The sequence below is a fragment of the Meleagris gallopavo genome, chromosome 23 (genome assembly GCF_000146605.3).
Source record: "Meleagris gallopavo isolate NT-WF06-2002-E0010 breed Aviagen turkey brand Nicholas breeding stock chromosome 23, Turkey_5.1, whole genome shotgun sequence".
NCBI classification, from domain to species: Eukaryota; Metazoa; Chordata; class Aves; order Galliformes; family Phasianidae; genus Meleagris; species Meleagris gallopavo.
The window spans coordinates 2,464,328-2,490,893 of NC_015033.2; the positions used below are offsets into that span (position 1 = coordinate 2,464,328).

Here is a 26,566-nt window from a genome sequence, read left to right on the forward strand (position 1 = left end):
TTTTAACCGCAGCCAAACGCCGTCCCGGCCTCACATGGCAACGCTGGGAGGAATGCACCGCCGCCGCACGGACGTGACATTAACATGGAATCTGCTCGGTTGACGTGTGCAAAAAGCAGAAGGAAAAAAAGAAAGAAGAGAAGAGAAAGGCATGTGGCACCGTGTCCCCAAGCCTTTGACACGTGCCTCAGAAGCGGGCAGTGCCACCAAGTCTGCGGGGCTGCGCTGATTTAACCTCGGTGTCAACACGCTACAGAGGCAGCAGCGCCCATAGGATCCATGCTTTGCATGGAGGGTTTTCCAGGCTGCACCTGCCGCCCCATCCCTGCCCCAAAGCACCTGCAGGATGTGTCCCCGCCGCTGTCCCTGTCCCCAAGGAGCTCTCCTGCACACTCTGCGTGCCCACTCCCCAAATCCTATTGCACCTGGAGGTGTTGGGGCCTCCAGGAAATCTCTGCGGAGCACTCGTGCATTTGAGTAGCCTCGAGCTGGAGCAAACAAAGGTTATGGTCCAGGTGTAAATATGAAATACGTATCTTTATCTAATCGGGCTTGCATTTTTATCTTTACTGCCACTGGTGTTTAAATGTTTGTACTATTTTTTTTAACTAGCTCATGCAAGAGGGGCCATAAATCCAACCAATCTCCATTGCAGCGGTCCATGACAACCACGGCCATCACCAACTGGCTGCTGAAATTGAGCGATGCTGTAGCTCAAGCAATTATTCCATACGCAGAACCAGCTCCATCCAGCTGCACTTTGCCCCTCTGTCTTTTAGGATCTTTTGGTGAAGAGCCCAGCAGCTTCCTATAGGCTGTGGCACCGCTCATGGCATTGCACAGGGGGCTGCCCTCCACCCTCACCGAGGGGCTGAGCGCCCATAGAACCACCAGCAAGCTGCAAGCATGGGGCTGCTCCTTGGCAGTGTCAGGGTCGGAGCGAAGGGGACAAATTCCAGCCATAAAAAAAATAATAAAGTGCAGAAAAAGGAGTCAAGGTACATGGGGTGAGTCACCCGCTTGGAACTTTCCGAAGGAAATGTCCCAAACACCACATTTTGGGGTATTAAGCAGGGCGGGGTGCGTCCCTGTGTTTGCAGTCCTACAGGGCCAGCGCTTGCCACATCCCCGTGGCCCTTATCAGTGTGCTGTGTGATAGCATCGCTGCTCGCAGCCAGGTAGCTGCCAGCCAGACAGGGAGGGGCAGAGGGCCACGGGAGCGATAAGGCCCATGGAAGGCAACGTGCTGCCTTCCACCCGACCCATTCCGGCTGCAAATGGGGGAAAAATAAATCTAGGGCAAAGCCGACATCCAGACCCCCTCTCACTGCTGGTTCTGTCCCAGAGGTTGAAGTCTGGCTGCGGTGATTGATGCCCTGTTTTTAGAGCTCTGCATAATGACTGGAGCTGACCTATATCAGCAGATCGATGTCTGAACGGGCTCTCTCCCAGAGCTGTCCCAGCCCTTCAAACTACTCCACTGTGCCCTCCCAGTGCGTCCTGGAAGGATGCCGTGAATTCGTGGCTCTGCACACAATCCCCTCCCCTTCCTTCCTTCTCTCCCCTGTTATTTTCTTGGTGTCTCTCCCTCTCAGCCTCCCCCCTGCTCGGTGAGAACAAACACTGCACAGCTGCTAATTCCCGTCGGCCCCAGCCAAAACATGGGAGCTGGTGGGAGGGATAAGGCTGCGTGCAGCCTCTATCTCCAGCAGCAAGCTGCACAAGGCAGCGCTGAGGACAGCATTCCCCCATGTCCACCCCCCTCAGCGCTGGATAACCTCAGGCACAGAGCTTCCCACACACACACGTGGGTTACTCTGCGCTCCCAGCACGGTGCTTGGCTGCAGTGGGGTTTTGTTGTTGTTTGGGCAATGCCTCATCCCATGGGCACCCGATCCTAATCCCGTACTGCCTTGAGCATGGAGCATCCCACGCAGGAGGACCAGCTAGGAGCAAGAGGAACGTATCCTGCACCAAGGCAACATTTTGGATGGTGTCTTCCCGAAGGCTCACTCATTGCAGGGACCTGAGACCATATGAGAACCCAGGAACCTGTAGGACACAGCACACGGTGCCCTCCGTTCAGATATGGGGTTCTCAGCACTGAGCACAGCCCAAGCACGGGGCAAGAAACAGAGTGATTGCATTCCCCCGTCTCCCAAAAACCTGATCCATTTTCCAATGACACGAGCTTTCTCTTTAATAGGGATACAAAACACATTGCTTTTTTGCCCAGGGACAAGTGTAACGTGCTTCTCTTCACTTCCATCTGCTCCCTGCTGCTGAGTGCTGGAGCTGGCTGGCTTTCTTGGGCTCCCCACCGCCCCCAGCCCTGACAGCAGAGGAAGAGGCAGCCCTGCTGTGTTTGGGACTGTATTGTTGCTCCCATCCCAGCCACATCCGAGCGCCGATGCCAAATTTGTCATTCCTGATATAAACCTCAGTGCTAAAAATAAGTGAGGAGGAACGAGCTCCCCACGTGCACTGCCTTTGGATGGCACAGATTCTGACAGCACGGCCTCTCGCTCCCAAGGTCTGCCATAAATCCCTCTGTCCCTCTGCTGAGCCACCCTGATGCATGCGCTGTGACCTCTGCAAAGTGCTCCTCTGAGTGCTGCAGAAGTGCAAAGCAGTATTAAAGCACAGACCCAGAGCTGTGGGTCCGCCGTGCCCCAGCCTGCTCAGCTGGATCCGCTCCCAATGTTAAGTTTGGATCATTTTTGCTTCGTTGAATCCGTTTTAATTACCTTTTGCTGATTGCTTTTTTTGCCCTTTGTTTCAAGCGTTTCGCATTTCTAATTACATCTCCGGGTTCTCCCATCGGTGGGCAATGGAGCTGGCTCTTATCAGCAAGGCAGGGGCTCAGGGTTTGCTTCCAGATGCTCTGATGTGCTGAAACCCAGCGCCGGGTTGTGTTTGTTTGTTTGCTTTCCTAGCACAGGAACCGAGCAGGTTTTCACAGCTTCTGCAGGAAAGGGGCCACCCATTCTGTGGTCTGCACTTTGCTAACGGACAATTGAAGGCTTGAAAGCAAACAGGAGGTTTGATCCACCTCCTGCTGCAAACTGGTGGTTCCTGTACCTTTTTTTGGGGAGCAGCTGAACCAGAGAGGCAGGCTGAGACGTTGGCCAAACCAACCAAGCCACAGCAAGTGCTGGGATGCTCCAAACCTTGCTGTAGTTCCTGGAATGCACCCAACCTCCCAAAGGTTCTTGGGAGAGAAGAGCACAGCCCAACCTCTGCCTGGTATCATCCCACAGTGACTCAAATCCATGCGGGTGTGGTCACAAGGAAGGAAGCACTGACCACCCACCCCATCCCAGCAATGCATGTGCAAAGCTTTTCCAATGCAGAACCAGAGCACGGCAGAGCCTCCTCCTCGCTATGTGCCTTGGGTGACACACTGCTCCCTTCAACCTGGGGACACCTGGGTGGCCTCTAAACCAACGTGAGAGGTTTTCTCAGCTAGAAACCACTCCCTTATCCACGCTTTATGAGCGTGCTGGCAATGGACCTTGCACCCAGCCCTGCGCCGTGCTGCTCAACCTTCGCTCTTCCCATTCTACATTCGCTGTTGACCTTGCCCAAGGTGCAGTTGGTTGTCAGCGGGTGCGTGCAGCAGCTTGCTGCCTGTCCCTTGCAGCATCCCTGCCTCAGGTGTGCCTCTGTTTCCCCAAAGGGAGCCAAGTCGTGGTCTGTGCAGCTCCTTCCGCCCTCTGCTCGGGTATGGCACGTGGGGACAGAGCCTGGGAGCAAGGAACCCACTTGTCACCTGCTCCATCCAGCAGGATTTTCGCTCAGCTCTTTGGTGACGAGCGCACGGCGAATGCAGCGTTCCTGCTTCTTATTTAACGACGCGTTGACAGGAAAGATGGAGGAGGCAGAAACCTAAATTCTGGAATCCCTCCAATTTTTATTTTTATTTTTTTATCCACGGGAGCCTGAGCCTTTCAGCATCGGGAAAGCAGCAACAGGAAACGAGTCAGGGGGAATTTTAGGAGCTGTTGAGATGGCTGCAGTGTTTGACATTCCCAGAACTCAGCAGGCAGGCAGCTGGCTGCTCCATTAATCCTTGCTGAGGCTCCCCACGGCCCCACCGCCGTGCTGGGGCAAATCCTGGCTCCATCCCCTGCGCTGTGCCACAGGGCACGGAGCGGAGCATCCCCGGAACCGTGCAACAAAAAGAATACAAATAAAGAAGCATTGACATCCCCCAAATCACAGCTGGAGCCAGTTCCTACCTGCGGGAGGAAAAGCCAGACCTCCTCCCATCCCCATCCTCCATCCTCCTCCCCGAAACTGGAGCGCGGCCACGAGCCTAAAATAAACCCCGTGCGCACACACACGGAGCACTGCGGGGTGCTGGGGGGGCACGAGGCAGCGGGAGGGCGGCCGAAGGGTGAGGAAAAATTTCATGCTGGCCTCTTTAAAGGTGTGTTATTTGTTCAAGGCTGTCCAAACATTTGCAGAGTGCTGGCAGGCCCGGAATGTGTGCAAGAGCTCCGGCAGCGTGTCTCAGGCGTGGGAAAGCTCTGCTCTCCTCAACCTTTACAGGCTTGTTCCCCCTCAGGCAGCGATTCAATAAAACCCGCGCCAGAGATTTATTGAGCTGATAATGACAGCTTCAGTCAGCAGGCAGACACCGGCGAAGCCTCCAAAAAAATAAAATAATAAAATGAAGTGAAATAAAAATGGGGAAGAAATGCTGGCGCCCGGCTCAGGCTGCAGCCCCCCGCTGGGGGTCCCTGTGGGGGGCACGGGGTAGATAGTGCAGGGGGTGGGGGGGGATGCAGTGTGCTGGTATCCCATGGTGTGCGGTGCTGGGGATGCTGGGGGGCTCGCTGCTCTGCTCTTTGTGGATTGTGCTGCAAGGAAACAAACTGCAGCCCCGTGCTGCCAGCACTCTGGTGCTGCGCCCCTTAGGGAAACCCTGGAAATAAAAAGGGAAGAGGAACCCAGCCCGGCCCCCCAGGGCGCTGTGCAGCCACGCTGGGGTTAAATCCTTTAAACACACCTGTGCTTATCGAGCCCGTTTTTACCCATGGGAAATGCAGGAGATAGAGGGGAAGTGACTCACCTGCAGGAGCTGGGAACAGACCCGCTCGCCCAGCACAGCGATAAGTGGGGTTCACGGCTCACTCTGGCACGCAGCAATGCACGGCTCATGGCAATGCGTGACACACAGCAATGCATGGCACACAGCAGCATATGTCACACAGCAATGCATGGCACATGGCATTCCCTCCTGCAAACCCTGAGCGATGCAGCCCAGTGCTGTGCTTGAAGGAAACCTTTCCTGAGATAACCCTCAATGCAGAGCCCTCTACCTCCTATGGGCGCTCCTGGAGGCACAGAAAAACGTGTTGGGGTGCGAAAGGACCTCGCATCGCCTCTCTGATTTAATTATTACCTTCTGTCCTCTTTGTGGCATTGCAATCATTCAGGTGAGCTTTCTCCACGGTGAGAGCACTTGGGGGCACCAGGCGGTGGCTGTGCAGCCCTGTCCCCAGGCACAACACCTCAAAGCCCATTGGGATGAAGGCATCCCAGGCAGAAGGGGAGCACGGGGGCGGCAGTTCCAGCAGAGCCTTTTGCAATTTGGCTGTCAACAGATAGGGCAACTGGTTTCTATAATAAACACTGGGGGATAGGTTTTCAAAGAGCAGAGGCCCTGCCTGCCCAGGGTGTGTGTAATTTGTAACAGAGCAAATCCAAGGGGCTGGCGGGCTGCCGCGCTCCACTTGCGCTCGGCTCGCGGGTTTGGCCGCTGTTTGGTGAGTCCAGAGGGTGCAGGTTCCCTCTGAACACACAACCCCATCACGCTGAGGCTCTGTGGCTTTGCTGTTTGGTGTCCCAGAGCACGCGCTGTGCCGGTTGCGTGGCTGCGAGGGGCCCTCCTGCAGCTCCCCAGGGCGGGTGAGCACCGTGCGCACAGCATCTGCTTGGCTGCAAAGCTGTCCGCCTTCCGGCAGCTTTGAGAAACGTGTGACCTCCTGGCACGGCAGCCCAGCTCCCGTCGCAGTGGGGCGGCTCGCTCCCTGGGTGGCAGGCAGCAGGGCAGCTCCCAGCAGAAGCCACAAAGCTCTTGCACACATGCGCGCACTCACGCAGCCCTTCCAAAGGCTCTGCCGGCTCCCAGCATCTGTTCCACATCACCTTCCTCCTTCTGCAGGGCTCGCTCCATCCTTCCCCCAGATGTTTCCATCCCCCCGTGGCATGAGGAACGCACAGAGCGAGCGCAGATGTCGGCGTTCTGCAGCCAGCTCTGGCCTGGGGCGTGCAGAACACTGGGCAGGGAGTGCCTTTGGAGCCCTGCACTAAAATCAGCCCTCCCCATCCCAGGGGGCACCCAGCAGCACCTCTCTCCCATCCCACCTCACTCCATTCCCCATGGGTCTGATCCACGTAGCCCTCTTGGCACTGAGCTGAGACCTCCAGAATGCAGATCCTACTGCTGGCACTTCATTTTGCAGGTGCATTACCGGCTCCTAACACACTCCCAGCATGAAAGCACAAGGGGAGTGATTGTCTGAGTATTTACCAAAGTTTAGGTCCGATAAGCCCTGTTGATTTTTCAAGTGCTCCTCACAGCCCCGGGAATGGCTTTATGGCTGGAGCAAGCAGGTGGAATATTTTGCAGTGGAGAGGAAGGAGGGGAGACGCACCCACCGAGCCCACCATTATCTGCTTGTTTGCTGATCGTTTCTGTGCCATTTAACCCCTTGCCGAGCACCCCAGGGGGACTGGAGAGCTTTCCAACACCTCTGCCTGGCTCAATGCAGAGTAGGAAAATCCTCATCAAATCACTGCCTGGGCCTTGTATGGGTCCATTGGGCATCACTCCACCCAGGGGTGTGACACCCCAGAGGAGAACCCTGGGTGTTGGCAGACAGCTCATTTTCTGAGCTCTCATCCCCTTATAAAGTGCCTCCCCGCACAGCTCCAGCAGCATTGCCTCCAGTGTGCTACCAGGACAAAAGACTCCTACAAAGCTGTAGATTTTCAAGCAATCAAGGTTTGTTCTGCTACCGACTTCACATGACCCTTCTGACAGTCTTCATAATTGCACTCAGTCCTTCTCTATCTGTTCTCACTGCAGCTCTTTGCACACTGGCTTTATTTTAAAGGTGGAGGAAAATGAGCATTGGTATGCTGAGGGCTGAACAAACCAAACCAAACAGAGTCGAACTAAACCAGATCAAACCAAACTGAACCCAACCCAACCAAATCCAACCCAGCCCAACCCAACTAAACCAAAACTGCTCAACCCAACCCAATCAAACGCAACCCAACCAAATCCAACCCAACTCAACCCAACCAAAGTAAAAACAACTGGACCAAACCAAACCAAACCCAACCAAACCAACCAGAGTGTCTCAAATTAGGGACAACATAAATCAAGGCAGCAAAACTAATGGGCAAGCCATTGCAGCATCTGGGCAACGTAAAGCTGTGCAAGCACCTTCCCTGCTGGAGCACAGGATGCACAGAAATCTGAAATGAAGAGAAAGTGCCAGTCTTCATTTTCCCCCATTACTTAGGTGTTTGCTATAGGGTGTGCTGAACCAAGTCAGTGAGTCTTCTTCTGGAGATGCCATTGACCGGGGTGAGGATGGGAGCTTGCTTTTTTTTCATATAGAAATAGAAAAAGGCTTTGGCATCCTCAGGAAATGAGAGTATCTTTGCTCTTAGTACTCAGATGTTAGAGCAGAGGAAGGCATTTGAAGTCAGACAAAATAAATAATTCAGTTTCTACATTAACACACCGGCTTCCTCTCCGCTGGCTCTGCCATTTGTCTGCGGTGCTGGAAAGCAGCCTTCCTTCAGATGGCATTTAAGTATTTTCCTAAGTGCCTTTAGATTCAACAAAGCACTTAAGACCATGTTTTAAGCTGCACACCTGTTTAAGTGCTTTCTTGAACCGGGGCCGTCATACATCCCTGCCTCACCGATAAGCATCCACGCAACACGCAATGTGTGAGCACGCAGTGCACAGCCCAGGCAGCACACACACCATGCACATATACACCCGTGCTTTGCATGCATTCACATGTTGATGCCTATCTGCCTCTTGCAACAAATAAAAGCATCCAGACAAAGTGCCCTCTTGCAGAATAAAGCTGATAATTACTGTGAACATCCCTGCGCCGGGAGGCCCAGTGCTTTTGATGGGAAATGACAGCGCCCGGCTGCCCACGTGCTGCTCCCTGCTTGCAGCCTGCTGATACCTCAGGTCCCGGCAGAGCGGGTCACTGAGTAATTAGAGATATTGCTAATGGGTCAGAAACTTGCTGCAGCTTGCCCTGTGCTGTCACGGTGGCTCTGGGCTAGGAGGGACCTCAGCTGCTGCCCTGCATCCTATCCTTACCCTGCCGAGCAGGTCCGCGGGGTAAAAGCTGCAAACAGCAACCAGGGTGCTATTAGTCGTGACAGTAATTAACTCCTGCAGGAGGCAAGCTCTGCAATACGTGCTGCTGGGCAGGGATGCAGGACTGTGGCTCGTCTGCTGGAGTCTGCTCGTGCAGGACCCCCCAGCAGTGCTGCATGGAGGAGGACTGAGCTCGGGTTTCTGATGGGTTTGCTATAGGGTGTGCTGAACAAAGCTCCATCCTGCAGGACTGTCTGACATGGTGGGATTGTCCTCTGGCCCAATTGGCATGGGTGGTGACATTGGAGAGGTGAGGAAGTGGTTGCAGGGATGTAGGGATGGAAGTGGGAATGGATGCGGGGATGGATGCAGTGATGGATGTGAGGATGGATGCAGGGATGTGGGGATGGATGGGTGTGGGGACAGGCTGGATGTGGGTCTCTGCCCCAGCCCATCCCCTGCCTATGGGAAGCCTCAGCCTCATCCAGTGCCAGGCGTCTGTGCAGCCCCAGGGTGAGCTGGGTGCTGGGTTAATGAGTGATGCATGGGGCAGGGAGGGAAAGGAAGGGACGGAGCTGCTGAGGTGAGCATGGGAAGCCCTCACACGCCTTTTATGGGTTGACTCTTATCAGCCGGCATTGCCTAACCCTGTGCTTGGCAATGTGGGAGAGGAGGGAGGGAAATCCCCCAGCACCACTGCTCCAACACCACTGATTCTCATGACATGGTCAGTGGGCACGGTGGTGATGGGCTGATAGTTGGACTGTTTGACCTCCATGGTCTTTTCCAACCTTAACGATTCTGATTCTATCTGGTGAGCTGAAAGCCAGGCCATGTCACACCATCACACTTCTCTCTGTGTCTTCCCTTCCCCTCTTGTACATTTGCTAGATGGAAGGACACCCAAGCCATGCCAGGAGATGTCTGGCAATGAAAACCTCCGACTCGTTCTTGCACTTTGAGCTGTTCAGGTGCAGCGTTTCCATTCAACCTCATTGGTAGCCTCAGTGTGAATCAGCTGTAAAAGAACAGGATCATCCCATCTGCAAAACTCCCAGCCTCTTGGGGTTGAGTCAGCAGCAATCTGATGGACAAGACGCAGCTGCTGCTTTGTGCCCCATGGGGCACTCCTAGGGCTGCTGCCAATGGGGACACTTCAATGGGTTTTGGGCAAAGTTCAGGCTCCGGGCAGCTTGGAAACGTGCTTGAAAAATGTGTGTGGCTCATCAGGACCTGCCTCTGAGTGCAAGGCAGGAGGATGGAGTCATAGAGGTGAGATGACTCGGAGGCATCCACCCAAGGGCTGGCTGCTCCACCCTGCGCACAGCGACACAGGGAGGTGCTCATTCATTGCAGCGGGCGTGCCAGCAAGCAGGCTGGAGCGTAGGAGGAAGGCAGTGGGGCATGGGGCTGTGGAGCAGGCAATGGGGCAGCCATGGGTGCTGCTCTGCTTTGTTTTGCTCTGCTTATTTGCTTTGCATCCTTCGCATTGCTTTGCTCTGCTGCTGCATGCAAGAGGGATGCAAAGTGTTGAGGTCCTTTCTGCAGCGTTTAATAAGAGGGAAACAGGAGCACAGAGCGAAGCCCTCAGATCACTCTTGCTGAAACTCAGATTAACTCAGTGACCGTGCAGGCTCACGTCTCAGAAAAAAAAACCCACACAGGAATGCAATGGTTAATTACAGCTGCCCCGCAGCGTTCCTCCTTAGGCTTCAGAGTGAACAACCCCAGGCACTGCTGAGCTGGGAGCAGCTCTGAAATGGGGAAGTGATGGGAGGAGAGCAGAGTGGCAGCAGACAGCCCCACGCCGTGCTTTCCGTGTCGGGGAGTTCACGGGTGCAGCACAGAGTGCACAGCACAGCCCTGCCCCATGCTGGTTCTGCCCCACTTCCCTCTGCACTGTTGGATGGTGTTTACACTTTGCAATGCAGAATAACACAGTTTGATATGGATCTGGCTTGGGGGAAAAAAAAAAGGGAGAGAAAAAGAAAGCAAAGCCCAAACTCTGCAGCTGGAAAAATACTGCGAGTCCCCACCGTGGCCAAGATCAACAGCAAGGACGGGCTGCTGCTCTCCAAGGGGATCCAGATGGGGTTAGCCAACCCAATTCTAACTGGTGTTCTGCTGGGGGTCCTGCTGCCCAGCCTCGCCAACCCTGCTGTGTGCTGGGGGCTCTCCTGGGGGTTTCTCGGGGCAGTGGTGCTTGAGATTGCTCCTGGCTGTCACTTTGCCTTAAGCCCTAAAGGTGTTGTGGGGCTGCAGTGAGGGCTCGCCCTGCCTTCGCCCCTGCCCTGTCTCTGCCAATTGTCTCCAGGCCTCTCGGCTCTGCCCACCTTTCCACTTCAGCTCTTTTTCAATCTCCACCGCCTGATTGGCATGACACGGTTTGCAAGTATTGCCAAAGTTAATTCATCACATGTCTGTCCCTGGGAGAGAGCATTTCTCAGCGCAATTACTCCCCAAAGACTCATCCCATGCACAGAGCAGGGTTGAACACCACGGTTTAATATCCTCATTAAATAACGATGAATAACTGCCCCTCATCAGTGCCATCCCGGAGGCAGCCTCTTGGAATCTCGGGGTACAGAGGCAGAGCTTTGGGATCTCATCCCAGCATTTATGGGATTGCACTAGAACCCCCCCATCGTGCTGCTCCCATGTCCCCTCCTGGGACCATGATGGGGAACAATGTCTGTGAAGGAGACAATGGGGCAGCCCGGCCACCCTCACACTGTGGGTGTTGCCTGCAGACACCAAGCACTGCCCTTAGCAGCTCCATACAGAGCTGGGGAGGGCTTTTAGAGGTGGCAGAAAGGGGGTGGGCTTCCCTGGGGAAGGTTCAGATGGAAGCTGCACAGATTAAAACACAGCCAAAGCTGCTGCAGCGTGGCACAGATACGATGCCAAGCTCATGCCCAGGAGATGCAATGCACTCAGGGTCCCACACTGCAACTCCCAGCGCCTTGGGATGTTGGGGAGGGGGCACACATACCCCAGCCAGGCAGGTGTCAGCAGCAATTAGCAACTCACACTCAGCCTGATCAGGGATCAACATTCACAAGTGCCCGGCGGTGCCAGACTGGGAGGAGGGGAGCATGCAGGACAATGTCTTCCGATGGCCCTGCTTTGCCAGGTGACATTGGCAGCCTGGTGGGAAGGATGCACAGCCCACCCAGTCTCCTGCCTCCCCCTTGGTGCTTTGAGATTATGGACTCGTGAGGCCTCGTGTGTTGGTGCTGTGTGCAAAGTCATGCTTTGCTCCATGCAAAGCTGCAGCACTTCAGGGGGAAACTGATGTAGATTAGGTTGGCCAAACCAGTGCAAAAGGTTGTGTTGAGCTGAGTGGTCCCACCACATAGGATGGGGCTGAAGTGAGCACACCATAAGGCTGCAGCACCCATTGCAAGGCAGCAATGCCAGTGCATGGCTCAAGCCAGGGGTAACCCACAGTGCAGCTGAGCAGGGAGGTGGGGAGCTGAGGATGGGTTTGAATGCAGGTCTTGCTCATCTCTGCAGCTCTCTCGGTGCTTTTTTAGCTGGGAAATACTTGGTGTGCTGCAACAGGGGTGTTTTTGCATAGAGCTGGGGCTGGGTGACAGGCTGGATTTGCACGTGGCTGAAGGGAGACACTGGGGACCAGAAAACTTCGACCCAAAATGAGGCTCTGGGTCTGTGGTGAGAGTCCTGGTGAGAGGAATTTGCTCGCAGCATCCATATTTTTGCTTGGAGCTGAGAGCACTTTCCCACCAGTGCTAACAACCTCAGTTGCTACACAGAGCTGGTTTTTGGAGCAGCATCTCCCAGCTCTCTCGGGCTCATTATCCTCATTTCAGCATGGAAGAAATGAGTGAGGGGGAGATGCTGCCCTTCGGCTCAGCCCCCAACGCAGCACATCGCGCCGTTCCAAAGGTCCCACAGCCTGCAGGGCCCATCCCATGGCCCCATAGCCTCCCCCTGCCCCCACAGGGCAGCTCCGAGCTGCCGAGGTTCCAACTGCTGAGGTTCCAACTGCTGCCCACGGGGAGAGCATAGCCTGCGGTCTCCTGCAGCACGCAGCTCGCGCGCAGCGATTGCCTGCGGATTAGCAAAGGTCAGGGATTACTGCTCCAGCCCTTCCCAGCCCTTCCTCCCCTGCAGGTTGGGGAGGATTTTGTTGGTTTAGGCTGAGCCGTGAGCGCATGGAAAAATCCCACCCAGCGTTCGGGGAGCCATGGGAGCAGGATTCCTGCAGCAGATGTCAGCGCTCTGGCAAAGGGAAAACACCCCACCCTGCAGCCTCCTCAGCGAGCTGGGGGATTCGTGGGATCCCTATGGGCAAACTGCTCCTTATCAGCAGCTCCGTGTTCTCCCGGCCCTGGCACAGCATGGCAGCTCCCAGCACAGCCCTGCTCCTCCTCTCCCCGCCGTTCCCCTTTTCATCTCCCGTCTCCCACCCGCCCATTTCCATTTTGCCCTGACAACTTTTATTTTATTTCTCTTTTTTTTTCTTTTCTACCTCTTTGCAGAACGTGGGAGGGATGAACGCTGTGGATAATTAATAACCCAGCGCTGCTCCGCTCTGCCTTCCCAGGAGCGCTCCCTCCACCTCTGCAAGCTCTCCCTCGCTCCCAGCCGTGCGCTGTCTCTTCCCGTCACTGATAAATTGCAGCTGGCAGCTCCTCGGCTTATTTTGTGTGTGCTTGTGGGTTTGAGCTGGGGACAGGGGATGCTTATCAGCTCTCCGGAGGTGGCTGCTATTACAGCTTATCAGCCAGCCCCCATTTGCGGGAGCAGCTCCTGCACGTGGGTCGATGCAGAGTGGAATGGCAGAGCTTTCCCCTGCTCCCCCAAACCCTCATCCCAGTGCGTTGCTCAGGGCAGGTCCGAAGGGGTGGGGTTGTCCCCAAGGTGGGTTCGTGCCCCAAAGCCCCCCCAGGAGCTCCGCACATTGGGAGGAGGATTTGTAGCTTGCAATTATGCTCCATTAAGGAGCGCTAATGGGGTTGGATTTGGTTGGAGCCACGTGGGCAGTAAGGTCAGGGCGGAACAATATCCTGTTGACATCACTCCCAAGGAGCACTTCACCAAAATGGGCCTTGCTGGAACTTCTCCCGGGTGCAAAACCCCAAACTGGGGCACGGCATCTTCCTTCTCCCCCGTTATGAGTGGGGTGAGGCACCTTAATTGGAGGGGTGGGGGAGGGGTTGTGCTGGCGTGGGGAGGGGGCGGCGGGTCTGGTTAACCTGCCTCATTAGTGGCCGTATGACATCATTATCTCACATTAGCGACACTCTTCCAAAGGTAATTGGGAAGCCTCTGGAATGGCCCCGTGACCTTTAATTAATGGAGTGGGGCCTTTTCCTTGTGCAATCCCTCCCTCCGCCTCCAGCAGCTGCTTCTTGTTAAGATGCCGGAGCGGGGCAGACCTGCTCCCACGCTGGGTTCTCTAAGCCATGGCCTTGTGCAGAGGTGGGAAGCTGTGGGCAGCCCCCTGGGTGCAGTCACAGCCTCAGATCCCCACACATCCCATGGGGCAGAGCTGGGTCGCAATGCCACGCTCCTGCAGCCGACGATCAGAGCACCGAGTCCTATCAGGGATGGAACATGCTCCTCCCAACCCTTTCATCTCCTTCCAGCTGTAATTCTGCTGTCTGCTCCTGCTTTGCAGTTGTTATTGTCTCTTCAGTTCGGTCTCAGCTGCTAAATCAATGGGCAGAGATGAGTCAGACAGGTAGCACAGATTTCCATTAGCGCCGTGTGTCTGTGCTGGCATTGCTATTAGTGGGGTTATTGCAGCGGCTCCAGCCCTGCTGCATGGCACTGTGCTGTGCACATCCCAACGTGCAGAGCCATTGCATCTAGGGGTGCCTTAAGTTCTGCTCAAGGAACCACGAGGCCTTTTGCAGCATGCAAAGGACCTCAGTCGTTTAGAACACCCAGCCCAAGTCCAACTGGTATGCAAATCCAGGTGCAAGCTGCACATCCACCCCCTTTGCAAGGGAAAGGGGGAAGAAGAAACATTTTACTTTCTTGAAGAATCGGAGGAAAAAAATGTGCGCTTGAAATAGGATTCCCAGATGTGAGCAGGGAGACAGGAAGATGGGAGAGCTCCCTGCAATGGAAGGGCTTTGCTGGAAACAATAACATTTCCTCAAAAGACAATGGCCAAATAGAGGGAGGTGGGTTTATTTGCCCTGCTGGGAGGCAGATGGGTTCCCATTTCTGATGGTGCCACCAGAACCAGGATGTGAGCGGTGCTGGAGCATCACAGCTCCTGCTGCCTCCTGCTTCCTGCCCTCTGCATGGCCCAGGGGTGCTCAGCCAGGAGCATGGCAGCTTGTGGCACTGGTGGCACGGGGGTTACTGGTAGCACTGGTGGTAGAAGTGACACTGGTGTTACTGGTGGCACTGGGATGACCACAGACTCTGTGTTAGTGACATTTGAATTCTCCAGGCTTTGGGGATCAGTGCAGTCCGGGCACCTCATCCCAGTTGCAATTCTCCAATTCTCTCCAAGCACTGACCTGTCCCTAGCTTGCTCAATTCCATCCCAATCCAACCTCATCCCAACACAACTCTATCCCCATCCAACCCTATCACAACCCAACAGCCCAACCCCATCCCAATCCCATCCCATCCTAACCCAACACCGTCCCAAACTAATCCCATTCCAACCCAACCCCATCACAACCCAACAGTATTGCAAGCCAACCTCATCCCAACCCAGCAACATCCTAATCCAACAACGTTCCAACCCAGGAACTCCCCAACCCAACCTCCTGGTCATTGCAACCCTTTTTTTAGGGTTGGCGTGTCCTTGTGCACCGGGAGGTGAAGAAATCTGGGGAAAGCGCTGACTTTCTGGGTGGAAGTGACACCTAGTGGAAATGGCAGGGAAATGGTTTCTGCAGGTGAAGCACCGATCCTGCTGGCAGTGAGGTTTGGATGTCTGTGAGCTGGAGCTTCAGCCCAGCGACCTCATGGGGACAAAAAAAAGGACAAAGAGAGCAGAGCTGCTGGGGAAGGGCTTGGAGGCATCTCAGAGCGCACTGCGGAGAGGTGGCTGTGGGGAGACAGCTGTCACCTGGTGGTGGATGCTGGTCCCCAACCACCGCCACCACAAACCACACTGTGTGTGACTGCATCACACCGCAGCGATGCAGCTTTACACCATAACCCCGTGGTGGCCCTGACTCCTTCTGCAGCTCCACGTGGGCGCAGCTGACGTCCCGTTGGCACAGGGACCCATCCTGCCAGCACAGAGCTGTGTCCCAGGGCTGCTGCACACCGAGAGCAGCCAACGCTTGCAGGGAAACTTGAAACCCAGTGAGACTTGGATGAACAACCCGAAACTCAGGCCAGGATGCGAGGCTTTGGGAGAGCTTGGCGGGGTGTCAGCCAGGCGCAGGCTGGGTTTCGCAGCAGCCAAGGCGCTGACCTTTGAGTGAGCCCACTGGGAAGCATGGGCTGAGATGTTAACAGAGCCTGGGGACAGATTTCCATGCACACACATACACAAAAAAATGGGGGGTTAGGGAAAAACAATGCCGACCTCTATGGTTTGGGGGTGATGATTCCCAGCCTCACCTGCCCCAAACCAGCAGAACCAGCCTGGTGGTTGCAGCACAGAGCTCGGAGTTTCAGTGCAAGGTTAACCCCTTCCTGGATCTGGAGATGTCTTTCTCTTTCCATTATGCTTGTTATAATTATCTATCTTGCTTCTTGCAAACCCTTCCCTCCCTCTGTGCAGACACGTTGTGATGGATCTGGATCAAGGCAGGGAAAGGTTCTCTGTGACCAAGCTCACACTGCACTGTCCCTGGGGTGGATTCAGCCCAAAGAAACCCTTTGCACAAAAAAGGATCCTCAGTTTCCCTGAGCTCCGTTCCCTTGCTCCTGGCTCCTTCTCCCACGCTCCATCCTGTGCCATCGGGCAGAGAGGGGCCTCATCTGCTGCGTTATTTCAGTCCCATCTCTAATTACAGGGTGACATCCGTTATTTATATCACATCCTGAGTGCCCAAGCAGCAATGTGTGGGGCTGGGAGCAGGCGGCAGCCGGAGGTACAGGAGCATCCCCTGAGCAGCACGGGGTGCATCACCCTGCAGCACGCCGTGCCTTCAGGGTCAGCCCAGAGGAAGGCAGGGAAGCGCCTGCAGATGTGCAGCTCCCCCGAGGATGGTGCGTGGGCTTCACCCCGGTCAACAAAATAAACACTTGGATGCCTGTCGCTCTGAGCCTTGTGTCCCGCGGGCCGGGGTGTGTGCAGTTCCTGTTGGGTTTGGTGCCGGTTGTCAGTGTGACACCGCTAACAGCCCGCTGCTGGCTCTGGTTCCGTCCTGCTGCGCCTGCAGCTTTCATGTTCCCCGCTGCGGTCTGCGAGGCGGGGTGGAGGGCTCAAAGGGAAGGAAGCGGGCGCAGCCAAGGGGAGGAAGCCGGCTGGTTTCCCTTCTGCGTCTGTGAGCACGTGCGGGGAGCAGGGGGAGCAGGGTGCAGCCAGATCAGACGGCAGATAGGGCTGGCAGGCAGCAGCCCTCTTTCCTTCCCCATGTTCCCACTGGCCCTCTCTCTGCGTGCGTCAGCCTGCAGGATGCATAGGGCCGCGTGCTGCCGCGTGGCCGTGCAGTGCGTGACGGCAGCCGCGCAGGGGAGCTTCCTCCCTGCAGGACGGGGCCACAGCAGGGGCAGGGCAGCAGTTCCCAGCTATTTCTGGCTGCTGGGGTTATTTCTGGTTCTGCTTGTCGTCCTGTGGCTGCTCAGTTCCCCTGTTCGCACTCTATGATCCCACCGATGCTCTCCATGACCCATCTGTGGGCCATCCCATGGAGCTGCGATGCCCATGGGGCTGTGATGCCCGTCCCATGGAGCTACAATCCCATGGACCCCATAGAGCACAGGGCAGCAACGTGCCGCCCGCCAGCTCGCCTCTGCCCTGGCGGCTTCTAAATAAGGAGCTGCCCTCCCCGCAGCTCAGGTGACACAGGGATTATTTTTAGCAGTGAATGGAGCAGAGCTGAAGCTCTCTGCCCCCGTCAAGGGTACGGCATCATGTTGTGCTGGGGGGATTTTCCTGCATGGCTCTCTGAATGGCTCCGTCACCACCTGGGGCTGTGGCACAGGTAGGATGCTCTGTTGTGGCCTCTCTGCTTCTCCTCCTGCTGCCAGGTCCCTCCTGCTGGCTCTGGGCTCCGTTGCATCTCCCACCCCAAAAGGCTGCAAACTTCTCTGCTTGGGCTGCACTGCATGCTCCCTCCTGCATGACACTGGGCAGCAGGAAAGAGCCTCAGCTCTCTGTTTTTCGCACAGGTTGGGGGCAAAGCAAGTGGGAAAAGGGAAGGAGAGATGCACTATCCTGGTGCTGTGCAGAGGGAATACCCGGAGCAGCCCTGAATGGAGTGGCCATGGCCATACCCAGCTCAGCACCACCTGTGGGGTCTGCCACGAGCCATCCTCATGGGATGAGATCCCACTGATTCCAGCCCCAAAATGAGCAGGGCCGATAGCTAGGGGGCATGCTCTGCTAGTGATGCCATGCCCCCTCCTCACTCCCTGCTCTCTCCGGCCCCTTCCCCTTGCTGTGCTGCTGCAGGCATGGATAACTTCGAGTACAGCATCCAGCTGAACGACCGTGACTGGGCTGAGTTCTTGCGGGCGGTGGAGGAATGCAACCAAGAACCGGCTGCCCTGGCTACAGCAGAGGAGCAGTGCCTCAGTGACATTGAGCAAGGGGACGGTGTGCCCGCTCCGTGCAGCACCAGGGCAGGCATCGAGCCAGGGCTTGGCAAGGCGAGCTGTTCCCCACATGGGCTGTGTGGAGAGGACGAAGTAGATCTGTGCTCATCCATTCTACGTGAAGGCAAGCAGCCCGTCTGCCCTCTGTTTGCTGCCATGCCCAGCGTGCAGGGCAGGCAGCCGCCCCATCCTCCTGCAGCTGAGGGCACCGCGGGGCAGGATGCAGCGTCGGGGGAAGGAGCTGCTGGCAGCGGGGCCATGGAGCACCCTGAGCACCCTGCTGCGCCCTGTGCCCAAGGAGAAGATGCCGGTATGGAGCAACCCTGTGGGAGCCCAGCAGTGGCACAGGGAGGTGCCCAGGAGATTACTGCATGGAAAAGCCATGCTGAGGTGCCGGGACCTACCCACGAGCACCCTGCTGCAGAGCTTGGGGAGAAAGCAGGCAGCCAGCCCAGCGTCCTGGAGGTGGTGAGACCCAAAGTGCCAGCATCGGCGAGGAAGAGCCGCAAGCAGCGTGGAGTTGGTGGCACCGAGGTGACCCCTGGGGACAAGGAGCCAGCAGGGAGCCCAGCGCGGGGCAGCACAGCATCCAGCAGGGCCCCCTCATCCTCCCCGCTGACCTCAAGGAAGGGCAAAGGGAAGGAGAAGGCGGCCAAAGCGGCACCCATGAGGCTGAGCAGTGAGGAGGCTGCGGAGAGCAAACGGCCGACAGGCAGCCCTGGTGTGGAGTTGGGGGGTGTGTCCCCCAGCATGTCCCCAAAGCTGAAGGCAAAGGAGTCAGGAGAACAGTCACCAGGGAAGGCAAGGGCCACCAAGCTGGCCAGGCAGGTGGGGGGTACAGGGGCGTGTGACACTGTGCCAGTGGTGGTCACTCCACCGGACACCACGGCAGTGGTTGTCACCCCATCGGTTGTTGTCACTACACCAGATGCCACGCCAGTGGTTGTCACCACACCAGTGGTTGTCTCTGGGCTGGGAGAGCTGTGCCAGGAGGGGAAGGCTCTTGGTCCCCAAAGTGTGGCTGCTGCTGCTGCTGGGGGCTGCAGGGATTTCACAGCCAGCCCCCCCCGGGTGATGGGCTCCCCGACATTCGCAGTTGGGGGCTCTCCTGGGACAGACACCCTGGATGTGACGTGGCCTGAGATGTATGACTATTTGTTCTGCGAGTCCCAGGGGGAAGAAGAAGCAGCAGAGAACGCGGTGGAGGGCGAGAAAACGCCTTTGGAAAGGGAAATATCCTTGCCTGAACTGTATGAGTACTTTTTCAATGAACCTGAAGGAAGTAGGAAAAAAGCCAAGCGTAAGGACAGGAAGAGGAAGGAGTTCTTTGGCTTGCACCATGCTGAGCTGCAAAAGGAGGATCCCGAAGCGGCTACAGCCAAAGAGCCCCTGGTTGCCACAGTGCCTGAGCTGTATGAACACTTCTTCCCTGACAGACCCCAGCACAGGGGGGGCTGGAGGGGATTTCTCTTCTCTTCACCAGCCTCTGAGGTGAAGAAAGCCGTGGGGGCTCTGATGTCCATCCTGCAGAGGCCAAAGCCACACAGCAAAACCCAAGCGCCCACCTCCCCATCACTGGCACGGAGAGGGTCCCACCTTGCTCTGGTGCCAGTGGGAGGGGGTCCTGAGTATCCACCAGCTTTGGACATGGCCCTTGCACTGAGAGGTAAAGCAGATGGAGCCCACGGCTGGCTCTGCATGGAGACTGCTGAGGTCTGTGCGTTGCTGGCTTTGCACTGTGCATGCATGCAGCAAGGTGTGCACTGTGCATGCATGCAGTGGGGTGTGCACTGTGCATGCATTTAGCAGGGTGTGCAGTTTGCATGCATGCAGCAGGCTGTGTGCTGGCCCCAATCCCTCTCCTAGCTGGGTTAGTTGTCCCCGTGCTTGTGCCATCCTGCGGAACAACATACTTGAGTTCCTGGTGAGGGGATGGGAGGGAAAATAGCCAAATCCTTCTGCGCCAAAGGACCCTGAGATATGTCAATGACTGCTGAGCTGCAGTCTGATGAGGTGGGAGCAAAAAGCACCAACTTTGCGGCTGCATCCTGAGCTTGCTCCCCTTCCCGCAGGCAGACCCGAGGCCCCGCTGGCGTTGACCCACAAGGACATGTGCCTTGTCTTCTGTGCCTTTGCCTCCTGGGCGGTGAAGACCTCCGACCTGCAGGCTCCGGATGCCTGGAAAACCGGTGTGTGGTGTGTGGGGTTGGGGGAGGATGGGGTGTGCAGGGAGGAAGGCAGGGATCCCATCACCAAAATGTGCCGGTGGGAAAATGCAGCTGTTTTCCTGCTGTTCCAAAGGTGATTTCTAACACCTCCTATAGGAATGTTGGTCCTGACACCTTGCTTAGGGTCTTTCCCTGTGCATAGGGTCTGCTGCCTTGCATGTAGCCTGCAAGAGACCCCAGTTTTATCCCAGAACAGCCTTTGCTGGTTGGCACCAAGATGCCATTGAGGCGGCACCGAGATGGCATCGAGGTGGCCCCAGGCTGCTGGGAGAAATGTTCCCCACGAAGGTCATCAGGAAGCTGACACCCAGGCTGAGAATAGCATGCTAGCTAAAGCAGCTCCACACCACGATCACAAGGAGCTCTTGGCCAGCTCTTCCTTGCCTTCTTAGTTCCAGGGGGCAGACGTGGGCACAGTGAGCTTCATGCCATGGGATTGCATAAAGCAGTGTGCAAGGAGCTTTTCTTGGGCACACATGGGATGATCTGATCTCTGCTATGAGCCAAACTGAAAGATTTTGCTGGGTGTTCAGAGAAGTTCTCCATCCATTTGTACATCTCTATTTTCTCATTCTGAGTTTTGGGTATTTTCTGCTTTTGGCTGGGATCAGGATGTCTGCAGATAGCCCACAGAGTGATATGGTGGGATGGGGGCCTGGGGTTACAAAAACTCCCAGCACTGTGTTGGCACCAAGTTAAGGCCACTGCCTTTGAGATATCAGGAGAGCTAACTCAAGAGATGCTCCAGTGTTGTTGTTTTTTTCCCAGTATTTCATATATAAGTTGTCACAAGCCATGCCAGATGCAACCACCATCACCATCCTGGCATCCACACCTTGTGTAGATCTACTGTGATCAATGCAACACTGTCGCAGTGCTCAATCCAACACCAACATGGTGCTTAATCCAACACCAGCATGGTGCTCAATCCAAGACCATTATGGTGCTCAATCCAACACCATTATGGTGCTCAATCCAAGACCAACATGGTGCTCAATCCAACACCATCATGGTGCTCAATCCAAGACCAACATGGTGTTCAATCCAACACCAACATGGTGCTCAATCCAACACCATCATGGTGTTCAATCCAACACCATTATGGTGCTCAATCCAACACCATTATGGTGCTCAATCCAACACCAACATGGTGTTCAATCCAACACCATCGTGGTGTTCAATCCAACACCATTATGGTGCTCAATCCAACACCATTATGGTGCTCAATCCAACACCAACATGGTGTTCAATCCAACACCATCATGGTGTTCAATCCAACATCATCACAGTGTTCAATTCAACACCAGCATGGTGCTCAGTAACTCCCCACCAGTCTGCTCAATCTATTACCACCATTATGGTGCTCAGTCCTTTCACTTCTCAGCACACAAGTGAAGTCTGTGCATCCTTTCCCTTGAAACAGCCATCTGGTGGAACTACGACCCATGTGCCCAAACTAGAGATCCAGATGTAGTCTCCAAGGTGTGGGCAGCGCAGGATGGAATGCACTGGGAACAACCCCATGAGATGGGGATACATAGTAGGAGGTCCCATTGCCTCCAAGTTGGGAGAATGTTCTCTAGGTTGCAAGAAGCTCCCACTCTCACCATGGGAATGTGCTGGGCTCTTTTCCAGTGTTCCTGGCAAGCTTTGGCACGCTGTCTGCCATCCGCTACTTCCGACGGCAGGTCAGGGAAGGACGGCCCCGCACCTAGCCCCAGGATACCACGTTCCCAAGGACAGCTGAGGATGGGCACCTTGTTCTTGGGCAGCATGAGGAGCCCAGAGCCCAGCACTGAGACTTCTCAGGAGCCATCCCCAAAGGGGACAAGGTGTCACGGGGAGCGGGATCCTTCCGGTGACAACACGGTAGGCGGTTTGCACCTGTGCTGGACAGGAGAGGAGCCCGGCGTGGGCCAGCTCTGTTCTTTCTTTGCACACTTCTTGCATATTTATGCCGCCTGCTAGGAGCAGGATTGGCATCCGACCTCCCTGTGGAGGTCACCCACTGGCAAAACACCAAGATGGAGAGCAAAAAGAACAAACAGAAAAACTGCTTCGTGTTCTACGAAAGGGACTGGGGCCGTGCACTGGGAAGAGACCTGGCAAGGACAGGAGTGTGTCGGAGAGGGCACAGGGAGTGCACATTTGGCTCCGATGGGTGCCAGCCCTGCGGTCTGTTTGTTCCATGCTGCTCCTGTCCTGGAGACATGGAGTGGGAGGAGGAGGAGGGTGAGTGTGACCTTGTGGGGGAGGTGGGGGTGAGAGGCAAAAACAAAACAGTTCTGTGTCTGGTCACCCAAGAGGATTATTCATGAGGGTTTTCTGCACTCGCAAGTCTGCAAACAGCAGAAACGAGGGGCTGGGTAGGCACTTAGGGACCAGATCCACAAAGGTACTGGGGAAATCTGCCCTAAAATCCCATGTGGGTCTGCCTAGGAGCTTTATAGGAGCAGTCTGAGGCAATAAGGGGCAAGAAGAAGAGGTTCTGCTCTTCCTTTGCAATACAGAGTGCCATGCATGGGTTGCACTGAAGACCATAAGTGCAGAGCAGAGAGCACACAGTGCAATTATGCAGTGGGATACATAGCAGCATGTGATGAGGGAGAGATACTGGCTCTGTGTGGACTGCGTAGGAGCTGTATGTTGGGTATGAGGAGTTGTGTGGAGGAAGAGAACAGACTAAATATGCTGGAAGCTTCCAATAAAGATCTATCTCCTTTAATACTTTGCGTGCATTCCCGTGTCTGCATGGTGAGCTCCTTCAGAGCCTGGGCTTTCCAGCACTCACCTCTCTTAGCAGCCAGGTTAACCCAAGGTGCACCCACAGCTCAGCATCCCAGCCCCAGCTCCACCACCACAATAGAAACGACCTTTTGGGTGCATCCTGGAGGCTGCGTGCGTGTCACCGAGGTGGGCGCAGTGCCACCCTGCCCTGCATGCAGCTCCCATGGCTGTCACCTCCTTGAAAAAGTCAGGCAGGTGCTGGCCTGCTTGCACCATGTGCGCCGAGGTGGCAACGGCTCTGTGCTGCAATCTGCTTGGCCACAGCAGCTCCTTTTATATTTCAGTCACCTCCCCTATCATGAGATGAGAGCAAAGCTTCCTGCGGACATTTCTGCTAGGTCAGGGCTGTGTCATTGCCAGCAAGAGGGCTTCAGAGGGAGTGCTGGGAGCTGGAACAGCACAGTGGGACCGTGCTGCTATTGCCACCTCCTGCTGTATGAGAGCAATGCCAGGAGAAGATATTTGAGTCTCACCCAGATGGAGCCCAGGAGCCAACATTGCAGCCATGCACCAGGGATGCAATTTAAACCAGTGCAGCTGGGGGGGGAGGGCTGCTGCTGAGGGTTGCAGTGCTGCCAGCAAGGCTGTGCACCTTGCTGCAGGTACATGGGGTGAATTGGAAAGCCCCTTCCTGAGACCCCCAAGGACATGGGTGAAGAGTGAAGGCACAGGGATGGCAAAGAGAGAACAACGCCTGCCAGAGGAAGGTGTGCTGTAATTGTTGGGCTCACAGTACCATTCCATTCTGAATAAATAGATCCTTTTGGTTATTAGTACACAGCTTCCCAACGAGAAGGTAAACCTGGAACGACACAACGACAGCAGAAGACCCAACCCAACACACACACTGCAGCACCGAGCCTCATCCACAGCTTCAACATTAAATACATCTCCGACTCAGCCACATGTACACATTAAATACATCAAATTCACTCAAACCTTGCATGTAAACTTTGCTGGATACCTTCTGGAAAATACAGGTAAGTACAATGCAATACGTAGACATTCAAGTACAAAACGCTGCTGGGTTGCTCTGTGTGCACCGAAACTGAGATTGCATCGCTATGTTTGGTTTGCAGCCTCTGGAGGGGACAAAGGTTAAGAATTTGGAGCCTCAGGTAAAAAAGAAAACATTTGGGTTTGCTGCTGACCTCGTATGTGCTGAGGGATCTGGCCAAGAGGCTGCAGAGCGATAGCACCCAGACTCTGTCCCCTGTTGTTTGTGCCCTGATCTCCCCAGGTGCCCCCAGACATTGAGGGATGAGAGGAGGATGTGCCCCCTCCCCCCCCCCCCCCGCAATGGGAACCATTCTGGGATGTCCTTAACACTGCTCCCAGGGATTGCTGCGGATTCCTTTGCTTCCTACACCCACCGGGGTGGGAGAACAGAGCCCAGGGGTCATCCTGTGCCCGGTGAGACCTCTGCTCACACTTCATAGCATGGTGCTGGGCTGTCCGGCTCCCTGCCCTCGGCGTCCCACAGGTTGTCATAGCTGAGCTCGCTCTGGAAGCTCTGCAGCTCAGCGTAGTCGTGGTACACTGCAGAGTCACGGTGCAGGCAGCCGCCTTCTGGCACATCGTAGGCACCCATGCCATCATCTGCAGGGAAACAGCACAGCCCTGAGAGCTCCTCCAAAGCAGCCTGGTTCAGCTGCCTGCGGTCAGCAAGGAGGGAAGGGCACACATGGGTTCCTGCATTCCTCCTTCAGCCCTGCTCCAAAGATACTGATGGGGACATGGATGGGGATGGAGATGGGGAGGGAGAACCCAGCAACACCCACGGGCCTCACCTGGTGGCTGCAGCAAGGGGCCCAGATGTTCCTCTGGCAGAGATGACACCTGGAAAGGAGGAGATGGACAGATGGGGATGGCACAGTGCTTCAGCCCTGGGGTACCCCATGCCCTTCCCACTCCCCAGGTTGCACCCACACAACGGTCTCCAACCCTGAGAGAGACAAATCAAGCCCCCAGCCCCTCCCAGGTGCTTACGGAACAGCACTGCGGGGCTGCTCCCTGCCCCAGGGCTGCCCTGACAAACTCACGTTGGCAAGGTATGGAGCATCAGCAGGAAGCTGGGGGTGTCTCTGTGCCCCGAGCACCTCCACCCAGTGCCTGCCGGGCAGGGGCTGGGCAATCTTCTGACACTGCAGGACCTAAACAGAGCAAATGGCAGAGCTGATGCCCACCATGGAGGCCCCCCACTCCTAAGTCAGATTGCTTCCCTACGGCAGCAGTCAGGGCTGCTATTCCCACGAGCATCACAGTGAAGAAAACAGAAGGAACTGGAAAGGAGGAACCCTTACGTTGCTCAGTTCCAGCTGTGCTGGGGGGTCCGTGGGGCGATGCGGTGTGCTATAGGTGCAGTATGGCTCACTGTACAGCGCAGGCAGGACGGGGTGCTGGGGGATGAGGCTGCACGGTGCCTGTTCCACATCCTGTGTGCCTGGACCACATCTGCCTTTGGGCTTCTTGGTGCTGCTGCCCCTCCGCAGCTCCTGCACAGGCAGCACGGTGCTTGGCCAGTTGGTGTGGGGCAGGCACTGCAAAAAGGCAAAGCTGGCTCTTTTCCATCAGCCTGGACCCACATGTAAGCAATGCATGGTCACCGCCTTGCTTGGGTGCTCCACCTGCTCCCTCCCTACTAATTTCCCAGGGTTTGGGCATGGTTTTCACTCACATGGAGAGGTTGGGAATAGCCAGGGCTGTGTGGCTCCTCCAGCAGCATGAAGGACTGAGCATCGTGCAGCGAGCCGCTGTGCTGGGACAGGTGTGTCAGGGTGTTGGTCCCTTTTCCTCCGGATGCCCAAGAGTTGGTGCGGCCATCAGAGGCCAGTGAGCCTCTCCCACTGCCAGCAAACTGCAGGGGAAGAGAAGAGGAATGCATCAGAGCAACCTGAGCATCCCGACACTCTGCGCTGACATGTGCTGCTCCATAGGGCTGAGCATCCTACAGATGGAGCTCCCTAGGGCTGAGCATCGCATGGATAGAGAACCCTAGGGCTGAGCATCCTATGGATGGAGATCCCTAGGGCTGAGATTTCTATAGATGGGGCTAAAGCTTCATGGTTCAGCTCAGCCTGGGCTCTTGCATCAGGGCTACCCATCCCCATCCCCACTGGATTTACACTGGTTTCCATGCAAATCCGCAACAGTTGTTACCTGGTTGAGGTGTGGCAGCTTTGATCCTGAGAAACTCTCTGATCCGGACAAGGAGGAGTCAGCATTTCGAAATTGGGCAGTTTTGAGGCAGTAGAGCCACTCCTGGTAATCCTCATAGCTGCGGCAGATGACGCGGATGGAGTTGATCAGCCGGCCTGCGAGACAGCATCACGCGGGGCTGCTGCTGGGGCCGGGCTGCAGCCCACGGTGCCTCCCCCAGGAACCCATAGTCACTCCCATACCCATTCCCCATACCCCATTCCCCATCCCCATACCCCATTCCCCATCCCCACTACCCCACTACCCCACTCCC

At 55.9% G+C, this 26,566-nt stretch overlaps 2 protein-coding genes across 2 annotated transcripts; one reads left to right on the plus strand and one right to left on the minus strand.

The window, feature by feature from the left end:
* The first annotated feature begins 17,141 nt into the window (after positions 1-17,141).
* On the plus strand, positions 17,142-23,285 carry PERM1 (PPARGC1 and ESRR induced regulator, muscle 1). Its single transcript, XM_010722768.3, has 4 exons — positions 17,142-17,466; positions 17,937-19,745; positions 20,152-20,268; positions 21,943-23,285. The coding sequence occupies exons 2-4, from the start codon at positions 17,939-17,941 to the stop codon at positions 22,020-22,022; spliced, it is 2,004 nt and encodes a 667-aa protein (XP_010721070.1). The 5' UTR covers positions 17,142-17,466; positions 17,937-17,938; the 3' UTR covers positions 22,023-23,285.
* Positions 23,286-23,789: 504 nt separating this feature from the next.
* Positions 23,790-26,432, minus strand: LOC104914131. The gene is made up of 6 exons (XM_010722767.3): positions 26,254-26,432; positions 25,772-25,951; positions 25,398-25,634; positions 25,137-25,247; positions 24,885-24,933; positions 23,790-24,693 (listed from the first exon to the last, which is right to left on the minus strand). The coding sequence occupies exons 2-6, from the start codon at positions 25,817-25,819 to the stop codon at positions 24,521-24,523; spliced, it is 618 nt and encodes a 205-aa protein (XP_010721069.1). The 5' UTR covers positions 25,820-25,951; positions 26,254-26,432; the 3' UTR covers positions 23,790-24,520.
* Positions 26,433-26,566: the final 134 nt, after the last annotated feature.

Excerpts from the sequence above, each read along its gene's own strand:
- LOC104914131 (XM_010722767.3), bottom strand. The coding sequence starts at position 25,819 with ATGCTGCTGGAGGAGCCACACAGCCCTGGCTATTCCCAACCTCTCCAT. Across the intron at positions 25,635-25,771 it reads GCTATTCCCAACCTCTCCAT|TGCCTGCCCCACACCAACTG; the intron begins GTGAGTGAAAAC and ends GCCTTTTTGCAG. Across the intron at positions 24,934-25,136 it reads ATGCTCCATACCTTGCCAAC|GTGTCATCTCTGCCAGAGGA; the intron begins GTGAGTTTGTCA and ends CCTCCTTTCCAG.
- PERM1 (XM_010722768.3), top strand. The coding sequence starts at position 17,939 with ATGGATAACTTCGAGTACAGCATCCAGCTGAACGACCGTGACTGGGCT. Across the intron at positions 19,746-20,151 it reads CATGGCCCTTGCACTGAGAG|GCAGACCCGAGGCCCCGCTG; the intron begins GTAAAGCAGATG and ends CCCTTCCCGCAG. Across the intron at positions 20,269-21,942 it reads TCCGGATGCCTGGAAAACCG|TGTTCCTGGCAAGCTTTGGC; the intron begins GTGTGTGGTGTG and ends GCTCTTTTCCAG.